The sequence below is a fragment of the Dermochelys coriacea genome, chromosome 11 (genome assembly GCF_009764565.3).
Source record: "Dermochelys coriacea isolate rDerCor1 chromosome 11, rDerCor1.pri.v4, whole genome shotgun sequence".
In the NCBI taxonomy this organism is placed as follows: domain Eukaryota; kingdom Metazoa; phylum Chordata; order Testudines; family Dermochelyidae; genus Dermochelys; species Dermochelys coriacea.
Window position 1 is genome coordinate 78683960 of NC_050078.2, and position 12815 is coordinate 78696774.

The window sequence follows — 12815 nt, forward strand, 5'->3', positions numbered from 1 at the left end:
GGACTGGCCTGTCTCCCAAGATCTGTGAGAGTGATGGGTCGTCCTTCAGGATAGGTTGTAGATCCTTGATGATGCGTTGGAGAGGTTTTAGTTGGGGGCTGAAGGTGATGGCTAGTGGCGTTCTGTTATTTTCTTTGTTGGGCCTGTCCTGTAGCAGGTGACTTCTGGGTACTCTTCCGGCTCTGTCAGTCTGTTTCTTCACTTCAGCAGGTGGGTATTGTAGTTGTAAGAAAGCTTGATAGAGGTCATGTAGGTGTTTGTCTCTGTCTGAGGGGTTGGAGTAAACGCGATTGTATCGTAGAGCTTGGCTGTAGACAATGGATCGTGTGGTATGGTCTGGATGAAAGCTGGAGGCATATAGGGAAGCATAGCCATCAGTAGGTGTAGGGTGGTGTTTATGTGACCATCGCTTATTAGCACCGTAGCGTCCAGGAAGTGGATCTCTTGTGTGGTCCGGTCCAGGCTGAGGTTGATGGTGGGATGGAAATTGTTGAAATCATGGTGGAATTCCTCAAGGGCTTCTTTTCCATGGGTCCAGATGATGAAGATGTCATCAATGTAGCTCAAGTAGAGTAGGGGCATTAGGGACGAGAGCTGAGAAAGCATTGTTCTAAGTCAGCCATAAAAATGTTGGTATACTGTGGGGCCATGCGGGTACCCATGGCAGTGCTGCTGATTTGAAGGTATACATTGTCCCCAAATGTGAAATAGTTATGGGTGAGGACAAAGTCACAAAGTTCAGGCACCAGGTTAGCCATTTTTGCTGTTAACAAACATGTTATCTCTGGAGACAAAAATCCACAGTTTGAGAACTGCAAAACTAAGCATCTCTGATGGTATCTTATAGACTAAGAACTGAGTCCCATTGGGTAGATAGAAAGATTAACCTAAATAATCTATGCAGAAGCCCCTGGAACTCCATAGGATTGCGTCCCTAATCCATGAACTATTGGAGCTCATTTACAAAATTTTCTCAGACATTACATGAATATATTGTATCATACTATAGAATTAGAATTTATAATTCCTATTCCATGATGAGATATCTTTGAGCTATAATGTCTTAATTAAAACTATCTTTAGTTTTTCCCCTCAAAGCATTTTATCAAAAAAATCTGATTTACATTAAAAAATTTTTTTTTTCATTTTTTTTCTTTAAATCATTGATTTTTATCCACCCTGGTGCAGATCCAGCAGAAGGAGTCATCATCAGGTGTTGCATGCAGTCCTGCTGTGGGGAGATAGGCCGGCAGGTAGTTGGCAGTGGAAAACCCAAAGAAAAGCAGAAGAAATATATTTTGTGAGGTTGCATCTTCTAGTTCCGGAGGGGGAAGATAAGAAGCTGTTCATTTACCCTCACACATACCTAGATACAGATATCCAGTGGGCTGGGTATTTATGCCTTTTGTCTGTTCCGTAAAGTGGTTCATTACACCCTGAAACACATGCTTAGATTGCAGTAGAACAAACCCTTACAGCCTTCTGGCTAAGTGTTCACTTTTATTTGTCAACAGCTGAAACCAAATGCCCCTCTCTTCATAAGGGGAAGGGAGATAACTTGCACTAACATTAATGGGGGAAAGTGTTTTTGGTGAGAGTCCTAAGATTCACTGAAAATGGACCCCTGAACGAAGGTCTGAATTGGAGAGCAAAACAGGTATTTCACTTCATCGGATGCAGCTTACGCTCAAATAAATTTGTTAGTCTCTAAGGTGCCACAAATCCTCCTTTTCTTTTTGCGAATACAGACTAACACGGCTGCTACTCTGAAACCAGGTATTTCACAGAGGCTCATTCCATCACATCTCTTACCATTGGTGCTGCATATTCCATCTTTATCTATGCAACAACAAGCTGCTGAGTAAATTCCCCGGGGGTGGGCAAAGTAAGACAAATGTGTTTTGATTTGACAGCTGTATAAGTGTTTCTGCTTTCCCAATTCCCTGGAGAGAGAAAGAGCACAGAAATATGTTTCTAAAAAAAGAAATGTAGCTTTTTCTCTGTTAGCAGTAAGTGTATTTTGTCTAATTCTATAAGGTTATTTCCGCCTCCCCCTACTCCCAGGAGCACCAGGTCAGTCTATACCAGGTATTGGTTTAATTGCGGTGAGGCTCCTGGCCCAGGGCCCCTGTGATCACTGTGTTTAGGATCAGGAAGGAGTTTTTTCTGGCAGGAATTATTTTATGGGAAGAGGGCTGCATTTTCTCCACCACACCATCCTTGCCAGCAACCAGCTCTGCGCAGCAGCCTGGCCTGGCACCTCTCCGGAGAGCGGCTACAACCCACAGCAGCCAAACAGTCACTGGCATTTCACCTGGCACCATTAGGCTTCAGAGTTAACAGCAGCTGGCGCTGTTCTGCGCAGCGGCTCCAGCCCAGGCGCGGCCCCCAAAGCTGGAAGCGGGCAACACCCAGCGCCCCACGCCGGGCCGCACGGGTCCGACCCGGGGGCCGGCTCCAGCCCATCGCCAGGCGGGAGCACCCGGGCCCCGCCCCGTGTCCCGCCCGGCCCTTGGGGGGAACGCTCTGTGCGGCGCCGCGTTCCGGGGCGGGCCATATCCGCCGCACACACGCCGAGCCCCGGCAGCCCGGCCATGGTGGGGAAAGCGAAGCGTCCGCGGCTGCACCAGGCGGCCCCGAGACCGAGGGGCCCGCGGGACCCGGAGCCGGGCGGCCACGATGGGGCGGGCGGGACCAGCGGCTGGAGGGCGGAGCCCGGAAAGGTAAAAGGGGTGCACCGGGCGATACCATCTCGTGTGCGGGGCGGGGGGCAGAGCCTGGCGGGCGATACCATCCGGCATGAGGGGCGGGAGGAGGTACTAGTGCGTGGCCGTGCCATGTGCTCTGCCGGGGGCGGGCTGCGCCAGCAGAGGAGGGGTGGGGCTGTACCATGGCAGCGGGGGGGGGGGGTGCGCCGGCGGGGGAGGGGTGGGGCTGCCCACCCCATGCCGGTGGGGGTGGGGTCGGGGTCGGGGATGGATGGGCTGCCCCATGCCGGTGGGGAGGGGCAGGCTGCCCGCCCCATGCCGGTGGGGGTGGGGTCGGGGATGGATGGGCTGCCCCATGCCGGTGGGGAGGGGCAGGCTGCCCGCCCCATGCCGGTGGGGGTGGGGTCGGGGATGGATGGGCTGCCCCATGCCGGCGGGGAGGGGCAGGCTGCCCGCCCCATGCCGGTGGGGGTGGGGTCGGGGATGGATGGGCTGCCCCATGCCGGCGGGGAGGGGAGAGGCGGGGAGGGGCAGGCTGCCCGCCCCATGCCGGTGGGGGTGGGGTCGGGGATGGATGGGCTGCTCCATGCCAGCGGAGGTGGGGGAGGAGAGGAGAGGGGTGGGGCGGGGCGGGGCGGGCTGCCCCATGCTAGTGGAGGTGGGGGAGGGACGGGCTGTGCCATGGCAGCGGAGGGCTGTTACGTGGGGCGGCCAAGCCGGGGAGGGGTGGGGGGTCTGGTGGGCATGCGGGTGTAGCTCTCGCACTGGTTGAGGGCATTTCCGTGCTCCTGGCTGCTCTGGACCCCTGCTGGGTCTCTGGCACATGCAGCCCTTTGCTAACAGCCCGTGTGAGCTGTGGGGCCTGGCAGTGCCCACCCTGGCAGCAAGCCAGCCTTTGTTTCCCAGCACCCTGCAGCGGGAGACCCAGGTGTAGGCTGCTGGGCCTGGCCTCACGTGCTGCCACCATGTGGGAGCCCCCTGCACCTGCCTCTCAGCCTGTGTCCTTCGCTGTCAGTTGTCTCTCCTGTTCGTGGCCTGTCCTCCTTGCCGGCGCCTCCTCCGCTCTGGCAGTCTCATCTCCCTCCCAAAGGCTGCTACTAGGCCCAGGTCCGTGGCCTGTGTGTGATCACCTCTCTCCTCCTCGTCCCGCCTCCTTCAAGTCAGGCTCAAATGCTGGTCTCCTCCTGCAACATTCAGCCATGCCCTTCCTCGCAAGTCCAACCTCTGCTCTTCTCATAACACTGACTTTGATCCCCTCATTTTCCTGCAGGCACCTCTGCTTTCTCCCGTCCCTGTCCATCAGAACTTGCAAAGCCGCCCCATCCTCACTTAAATCTCTCCTTGAAACATGCCTTTCCCTTCATCCCTACACATGGTTCCTGTTGGCACCAGTTACGTTGGTGGCCACCAGAGACTCCAGTCTTCCATTCTGTGGCCAACACCCTGCTCCTTGTTTGTGTGTCTCTTTACCTGCCTGCTGTTGTTTAAATGCTGGGTTGTGAGCTCTTGGGAGAACTCTTGGCACGTTCTGGGAGAAGCAGGAAAGACAATCCATGGTGATTGGGCGACACTGGGAGGTCTATAGTGACTGAAGTGGGTTTTAGCCCACAAAATCTTATGCCCAAATAAATTTGTTAGTCTCTAAGGTGCCACAAGGACTCCTCATTTTTGTTTGTTTGTTTGCTTTATAGTTGATCACTGACCTGATGCAATAGTGGAGTGTGTAGAAAAAGGGTGTAAAAGCTTTTGATTTAAGGGGTTATGTAAGGTATTAGCCTCAACCATGATAGCAACGTTAACAAGGCCAACTTCCTATAAAGAACTCAAAGAAGACCCCACACCACATTTTACCCAGGAATTTAAGGATATCATCTCATCCTTTCCCCCAGAAATCCAAGAGAAACTCGACAAACTCATCCCCCTGATCTTAGTAGACTTGCAGCCCTGTTTCCAGACTGAAGGGGCTTGGCTAGCCAAATGAGACCACACCACTGGTGGCTACTTGTGGCTCTCCTTCAATGTGCTTAGAAGAGACTGTGCCACTCTGTACCCTAAAGCAAGGCCCTGGCACCCCCAAATTCACCAAAGCGATATAATTAAAATATGTTTTGTACAAAATATGCTTTGTAAGGGATCATTCTAAAAGTCTTGATCTGTTGAACATTAATATCCTGTTGGATTGTATATGCTATCGTATCTGAAGTTGTGAATATTGACTATGTACCAGTATTTAAAATGTGTTTGCTCCTGGGGTGACACCCACAAGGTAGTTTACATCCAGTTTAGTCAGCACATTGGGAATGGACTATAAGGTGGATAGAAAGCTGGCTAGATCATCGGGCTCAACAGATAGTGATCAGTAGCTCTGTGTAATGGTCTCAAGTTGCAGTGGGGGAGGTTTAGGTTGGATACTAGGAAAAACTTTTTCACTAGGAGCGTCTGAAGCTCTGGAATGGGTTACCTAGGGAGGTGGTGGAATCTCCATCCTTAGAGGTTTTTAAGGCCTGGCTTGACAAAGCCCTGGCTGGGATGATTTACTTGGGGATTGGTCCTGCTTTGAGCAGGGGGTTGGACTAGATGACCCCCTGAGGTCCCTTCCAACCCTGATAGTCTATGATATTCAAGCTGATGGCCCATTAAATAACACAATAGGCTTAGAAGAAGCTTGTGCCCACCCGGTGGATAATGGATGCTATGACTCATTGAAGCATGCAATGGCATGTGACACTGGGCTTCATCTTGTGCCTGTAGTTTTCCATGAACTGTGCTGTGGGCTTTGTTTGGGACAATGAAGTTCCTGCCACATGGGAGAAGCAATAAAAGGAGGAAGTGACATAATCACTTGTCCTCACTCCCCCCAGAACTTAACACCTGGAACAAAAACTGGACTGGGGAGGTGGTCCCAGGTGGGAAAGGAGGAATCCCAGCCTGTGTATGGAAGATTGGTGAACTGTTTGTACCACTGGGGTGAGACATTGCTTGATTCAAATCCCGTCTAGTGTATAAAATTTAGATTGCAATTTTGTTTTATTTCTTGGGTAACCTGCTTTGATCTGTTCGCTATTACTTATAATCACTTAAAATCTGTTTTATATTCTACCTAAAAACAGTGTGGTTTGAGTGAAGTGCATGAAAAAAATCTTAGCTCACTTAATAAAAACCTGTTCATGTCCTATCCACATTGAGGGAGGGGTAGTCTGGGTAATAAACTTACATTGGTCAGGTTTTTGACCAGGGCAGGACGGTACAGCTCTGGGGTCCTAGGCTGGGGAGCTGGGGGGAACTAGCTGGAGCCTCTCTCTTTTTGGTTTAAGAGTGGCTGGCGAAAGCTGGGTGCGTCCCTGCCTGTGAATGCTTGTGTGAGTGCAGGACCTTGAGGGGTTTGCAGCTTGTCACATTATCACAGTGTGAAAGGGAGTGCAGGTTGGTGAGACAGAGGGCTCAGTGGTACCCCAGTTCAACGTTGCACCCCAGGAATGCCCATCACAGACTCTCATACATATTTGTAGTAAAAAGCAATGAGCTGGAAACCAGTAGTTTGGCTGTGTCCTCTGAGGCATGGCACACATTTTAATACCATGAACCAATGGGCTACTATGTGATGGTTATTGGAGAGTAGGCCTGAACTTTGCAATTATTTTATTCCTCTCAATATTAAAGTGCGTGTTTAACTTTGTCTTTGGCTCAGGACTGGGCTTTTTTGTCCTCTGACATCTTTGCTGGGATGAAGATTGATCCCAAAACTCTGGTGAAGAAGTTGGATTTGGACTCCCGAAGTGTTGTCTTAGCCCAGACAGGTAAGGGGTGCTCTGTAGGGAGCGATAACTGCCAGACTGAGCACCTCTCTTCTGTAAGAGAGGGGGGTGCTTGTACCTGCTGCGGGTTTGGCTGGATTTCAGTCTCCTGGTTGGGACTGAGGTTCTGTATCCACTGGGATCTTGTATCATGCTCATAGCTAGGCATATAGCTACGTGCATGTTGAATCAGGTGACCATCAGAAGTAAACATGAAGAAGTCAGTGCTGTTATTCCTTTGCACCTCTGAGCCCAGGTGAAATCTGGTGGTGGCCTGAAGGAAGAGCAGGTGTGCAATCCCAGAATATAAACGTGTTCTGAGCTGAATAGTTAGTGCGGATTCAAACAGTAGCCATCTTAGGTTGTAGAAGGACTCCTGCGAGTAACCTCACTTACCTTAGCTGTGTTTGGATGTGTGTGTTCCGCATCTGGCCTTGCAGTGCATGTGAACAATTAATGCAAGGAAAATGAAATCACCTGCTAAATTCTGATGCATGCATGACCTTGGGTCCGCGGAGAGGGTTTTAAAACTGGGTTCCAAGTGAGGGTTGGAGGTGGCAGTTAAGCTTTTGCCTTGCTCTTCATTGAGCCTTCCCTGCCCTTCTTTGGGTCCGTCATAAAACAAACTGTGAGAAGAGAGCCTGAGGGAGGGAGAAGAGGGAGCACTATGGACCCTCATCTGTTCCGTCTCCACAGGACAGGGAGATGTCTCCTCAGGATGCTGAGTGGCAAGCCAAGCTGACTCCACTCTCGCGTTCCGAAGCGGAAAGCGGGTGCGATGCTAATCTCTGTCCTGGGGCTGGAGACTATGGCTCGATGTACACTGAGATTCTCATAAGCATTTTCTTGTCCAAGTTTATTTTCTTCCTGAAAATTAATAGTGGTAACAAATAGCATGCAGTGCCTTTGCTTTCCTTCACCATTACAGCCAGCCTGAGTCCTCTTGCATCAAACGGCCTAAAACCAAAACCTGCCAGTATCGTAGGCAGGATAATGATTGGTGGTGACTTGGAGCAGCCAGCGTGCACTGATTGATGGTGTTGGTACTGTGGAGTGAGGGAGCAGCAAGGTCTGATAGGGACACGTTAGCCCACGAAGGCAGTGTCCTGTACAGGTGCTAGGTGCTTTGTTCCATGACCGACTTGTGTGTGTCTGTGTGTCGGGAGGGCTGGGGGGAGAGGTACATAACCTACCTTTATAATTTGTGTAAACCATAGACTGTCACAGGCTGGCAGTCTGAGTCTCGCACTGCAGACCACAGCTGTACGCTGGCTGCTAGGCCTGGCTTATAAATAGACCCGTGCTGCTGATCTCCGTGGAGCGCTGATGATGTAGATGTGCAGTGCCGGGCAATATTTAACCCTCTCCTGAGATTCTAAAGGCTGCTTTCTTCCAGACAGCGACGTGCTGACCCCCCACCTTCTGTTCAGTCTCTTCCTTTTGATTGAGGCTTTTGGGACCGAAGGCGGGTGACTGGAGACCAGTGGGGCAGAAAGGAGGTGCTTTTTCTTCCATCCTTGGGCTGCTGTGCCCCTTCCTCTCATGTTGCTCTGGAACCGATGGGCGTTGGCTTGCTATGGAAATCCCTTCACATTTTTTATATGAATTCAGTGAACTGTAGCTGGGTCTTGCCTACAGCAGCTGACCACCCCAGAGCTAGAAGAGAAGGGTCAGCCAGTATGAGAGGTATGTGCTTTGTCCTCAGGGATCTCTGTGCTCAGGGGAGAGCATCCCCTGTGGGGAGTTGAGCCTGATTTCTCCTGTGGCCTTGGATCTGTGGGTGGAGCTGAACAGGAATTCTCCTACACGCTGTTATTTTAAGGCTCAGTAGCAAAGGACAGAAGTGTTTCTCTCCCACCCGCTTTCCCAGCCCTGAGAAGGTCGGGTCCTGCCGGTACCCAGCTGCGGGTCTGTGAAGAGCGCGGGAGAGGCTGGATTTTGCTCCATTTGAAAGCGGCTACACTGCATTTGAAGCGGTTGTTTCCTGATGCCCTCGCTGCAGGAGTGTGCCGCGCTCTGTAAGCCTGACGTGGCCGGGGGTGCCTGCCCCTGCCCGGAGCTGTGTGAATCCCCATGTCCTGCGGGCAACGCCACACAGGACTCTTGTCTGACTGTCAGCTACGTGCTAGCATCTGTGGCGGGGCCGCCGTGCAGAAGTGAACGCGGGAGCCAGGCAAAGCCCCACGGGCAGCTTGGGGTACTTCCGGAGCTGAAAGGGGCCTCGCCACCAGCAAGGGTCAGGAATGGCCCCACTGCTGGGGAAGAGGTGGATTTGGGCTCCAGCCACTGTGGCTCCGGTGCGCTCTGTCTGGCCAGGCTCCATCTACACTGCCAAAACCCACCACAGCAGCGTCTCAGAGCCGGGCCTATAGGCTCGCTGCGGTGCTAGCCAAGCAGGGTGGGCGTTCATGCTCAGGAGCCTGGGGGGGGGGGGGGGGTTGCAGAGCCTGCGCTCCTGCTGAGGGGGAACAGCCACCCTGCTATGTCTAGCGCTGCAGCGCAAGCCCCAGGCTGCAGACCCGGGCTCCGAGGCTGGCTGCTGCTTGTGTGGGTTCTTTGATGGCAGTGTAGAGCCAGGGAGTGGGGTAGCCCCATCTCTGCAGCTCCTGGCTAGTCAGGGGTAGGGAACGGCTCTTGTTGCTTCCAAACTGGTCAGAGGCAGGGAGCCCAACAGCTACTGCCCTGGGGGGCAGACTGGTAGGGACAAAGGACTCTGGGGTTCCCCTTCCAATTTCGCTGTGTAGAATGAGACTGGCTGCCGGAGTCTCTGCTTCCCACCAGTGGTCTAGCTAACCCATCTCCCAGATGTCCCGGGTCACCTCTTCCTCTCCTGGTGTCCTGAGGCCTGCCCTCTGGCTCCCCACATTCCCTTGATCTGCCCCCACTTTGATTTCCCCTGTCCATCTGGTCTCCCCCCCACCCTTCCCCAGCAGCCAGTCTCCACTGCTGGGGTGGGGCCCAGCGACCAGACTCTCTCCCTTCCCTGAATGCAGCAGGAAGTTTTAGACCCCTGCTGCTCTGGAGTGCAGCCAGTGGAGGGTGGGGGGCAGAAACAGGTTGTCAGCTATCTGGGCAGGGACCATCTTTGTACAGCACCTGGCACAGTGGGGTCTTTGGTGATGCTTGGGGTTCCTGGGCACTAGGATCATAATCTTTCCCATATGTCCTCCCCCGGGTAGCCAGCTGCAGAGGTACTCTGCCCATGTCTTTGGTTTGGGGGCGTTTTTGTTTAGCAGCCGCTCAGCATCAATGGCTTCTTTCCTTTCACCCCTTCCCGGGGGACAGCAGCTGGGCTGGCTTTTGTTAGGTGCGGAGCAGGGGGAAGAGCGGCATTGCTGACTCGAAGTTGGCAGGGGGATGTCGCCCCTCCATCGCTAGGCCCATGCTCCCCGCCTTCCTGCACTCTTTCCTGGCTTCTGTTCCATGGTTTCACACCAGTAGCAACAGCAGTGTAGGAGAACATGAAGACTTGGGGACCCCCACCCCTCAATGCTACATATATACTCCTCTCTCTGGAAGGGATAGCAAGGTGCTAGCACGGCCCTGACCTCCCGCTATTGCAAGGGGGAGGTGTGTGTGTTATATACACACACGCGTGCACACACACACACACTGGAAGCAGCAGGCTGTGGCCGGGGTGGTGCTGGGACCAGTGTGATGGAGACCAGCCCTGAAGAATAATTAGGATGAATTTTTCCCAGTTTTGGGAAGGAACAGCTGACGTTTGGTTTTTAGTGCTCTTGGCTTTTTAAAAATCCTTGCTGATTATTTTCTGCCTGAAATCTCCCTCAGCCACGTGAAGACACCGCTTTCCTCCCCCAGCTCCCCACAAACCCACCCCCCCAAAACCCAGGGGACTTCATTTGCAGCACTGCCTTGACCTAATTGATCATTTGTCCAGTGTTGGAGGTCCTGCCAGCTGTGATGTTAGTTAGGGCCATGCAGTGTCTGTGCAAGCACTGTGGGTTACTCACATGGGCTGTTGGCTGTCGTTCCTGTCACCCCAGGGCAGGTGGGGGGCTCCCGGCTGCCCCTGGGGATCCCCGCTTCCAGCCTACCTGCTGCATGGAGGCTCCTGGTTCCCCGCTCAGAGCCTGGTAGCCAGCTGGACTCTGGGTGTGGAGCTCCCCACTGGGAACCTAGGTGGGTGGCTGCCGTGCCCCAAGCTGGGAGACTCAGTGCAGCCGGGCTCCTGGTGGGGAGCCGATAGCTGGGTTGGGGTGTGTGTGGGGAGGGAGGGTGGCTATGTTCCCAGCGGATAGCCGATAGCCAGGTTGGGGGGTGGGTAGCTATGTTCCTAGTGGGTAGCCGATAGCCAGGCTGGGGGGGGTAGCTATGTTCCCGGGGGGTAGCCAATAGCAAGGTGGGGTGGGTAGCTATGTTCCCAGCGGGCAGTTGAGAGCCTGGGGGCAGCTGCACTGCCGGTGGGGAGCTGCATGCAGAGCTGAGAGCCTGGGCTCCCCACACTGCCCCTCTTCAGTCAGTGGAAATGTTCCTGTTGATTACTGGCATGCTGCCTTTTTTCATCATCCTCATCATTATTATTATTATTATTATTTCTTTATTTTTGCTGGCATCCTTGGATGTATCATCACTCCACAGTGTGTCCCTCTTACTCTTTGCATGGAAGGCTTTGGCTCAAGCTTGTGAGCAGTGTGCTGTTGTGGCACTGGCCAAGGCCTTGCCGTGTTAAGCAAGGCAAAGATGCGAACGTGTCCAGTCTGCATTAGGAATAGTTTCACCAGAACTCAAGATCCCTGTAAAGGGGTGAGAAGAAAATGAAAATGTAATGTCTAAAGACAAAGACGTGTGCATCCTTTTGGTGCGCGTTAAAAGAGAAGTGTGTGCGTTCATGTGTGGAGCTCTGCTAGTCACCCAGCCCTCACCCGGGCGTGGACCCATTCACACCAAAGCTCTCTGCTTTGATGTGCTCTGGAGCCGCTTCTCCATCATTGGTGCATCTTGACCATCGCACACTGGTAGAAAAGGGCAGCCAGTGTGGGAGCCTCTATTAGCTAGTTAAGCTCTCGAGTCACTCCCCTTTGAATGATGACTTCCTGCTGGTATAGTTGAGTTTCCACACTGCCATTGTGTAAGTCAAATGCCTTACCGTAGCCTAACCCAGGCAAAGCCATGCTCTGCTCCTACGAGAGAGTAACGCTCAGCCGGTAGAGCCCCTGCAGCGTGGGAATTGGCTACTTCCGACACAGGCGGGAGTAATGGAGCGTGAGGAGTTTTGCTCTGGCCTTCTTTATTCACATTTGCTTCTTGAAACGGAGATGTCAAGTGTTGATCTGACAGCCCATCACCCTGTAGCCCCTTTTGCCAAGAGTAGCTGATGAAGCAGCTGTGGAATGCTATGAACGTCTGGACTACCCTGAGAAACTTCCCTCTCCCTCGGCCTTCGCCTCCGACTCACTGGGCATGGGAGTGGCCACAAGATCTGCTGCTGTGAAGGGGCAGAAAGTTCGACTGGTTAGCTTGAGAATCACATGTGAAGCATTTAGGTTTGATTTAGAGCCTTAGAGCAGGGGCGGGCAAGCCTTTTGGCCCGAAGGCCACATCTGGGTATGGAAATTGTATGGTGGGCCATGAATGCTCATGAAATTGGGGTTTGGGGTGCGGGAGGGTGGGAAGGCTCCCACTGGGTGTGCAGCCTCTGGGGTGGGGCTGGGGATGAGGGGTTGGGGGTGCAGGTGAGAGCTCCAGACTGGGACAGAGGGGTTTGGAGAGTGGGAAGGGGATCAGGGCTGGGGCAAGGGGTTGGGGCATGGGAGGGAATTGGGGGGCTCCGGGTGGTACTTACCTCACGCAGTTCCCAGAAATAGCGGCATGTTCCCCCTCCGGCTCCTAAGTGGAGGCGAGGCCAGGTGGCTCTGTGCACTGCCTTGTCTGCAGCTCCCGTTCGCTGTGGTTCCCAGCCAATGGGAGCTGTGGGAGCGGAGCTTGGGGTGGGGGCAGCGTGCGGAGCCCCCTGGCTGCCCCTACATGTAAGAGCTGGAGGGGGGATGAGCCAATGCTTCCAGGAGCCGTGCAGAGTGGGGCAAGCCTCAGACCCCGCTTCCCGGTGGGAGCTTGAGGGTCGGATAAAAACCTCTGGAGGGCTGGATGTGGCACTCTGGCCGTAGTTTGCCCACTTCTGCCTTCTCTTGCTGTGACGAATGGGCTAATGCTACACGGAGCTTCGTGCTCATTCTGCTGTATCTGACACTGAGGCAGCACTGTTTCCTCAAGGGCTTTGGCTCTCTCATGCTGCTCAGCCAGGCTGATCCTGTCTCTTTACCGTCGGCTGCATTTGTGCCTCTTGTATTGT

The 12815-nt window shown here is 53.5% G+C and overlaps 1 protein-coding gene across 6 annotated transcripts in view; it reads left to right on the forward strand.

Annotated features, from left to right (window-relative positions):
* The first annotated feature begins 2384 nt into the window (after positions 1-2384).
* The window catches only part of SLX9 (SLX9 ribosome biogenesis factor), a 119528-nt gene continuing 109097 nt past the window's right edge, over positions 2385-12815 (forward strand). For all 6 annotated transcript variants that reach the window (XM_038422321.2, XM_038422322.2, XM_043505828.1 and 3 more), the window contains exons 1-2: positions 2385-2723; positions 6397-6505. In XM_038422321.2, the coding sequence (XP_038278249.1) occupies positions 2595-2723; positions 6397-6505 (238 nt within the window). In that variant the 5' untranslated portion in view covers positions 2385-2594. The remainder of the gene's footprint in view (positions 2724-6396; positions 6506-12815) is intronic.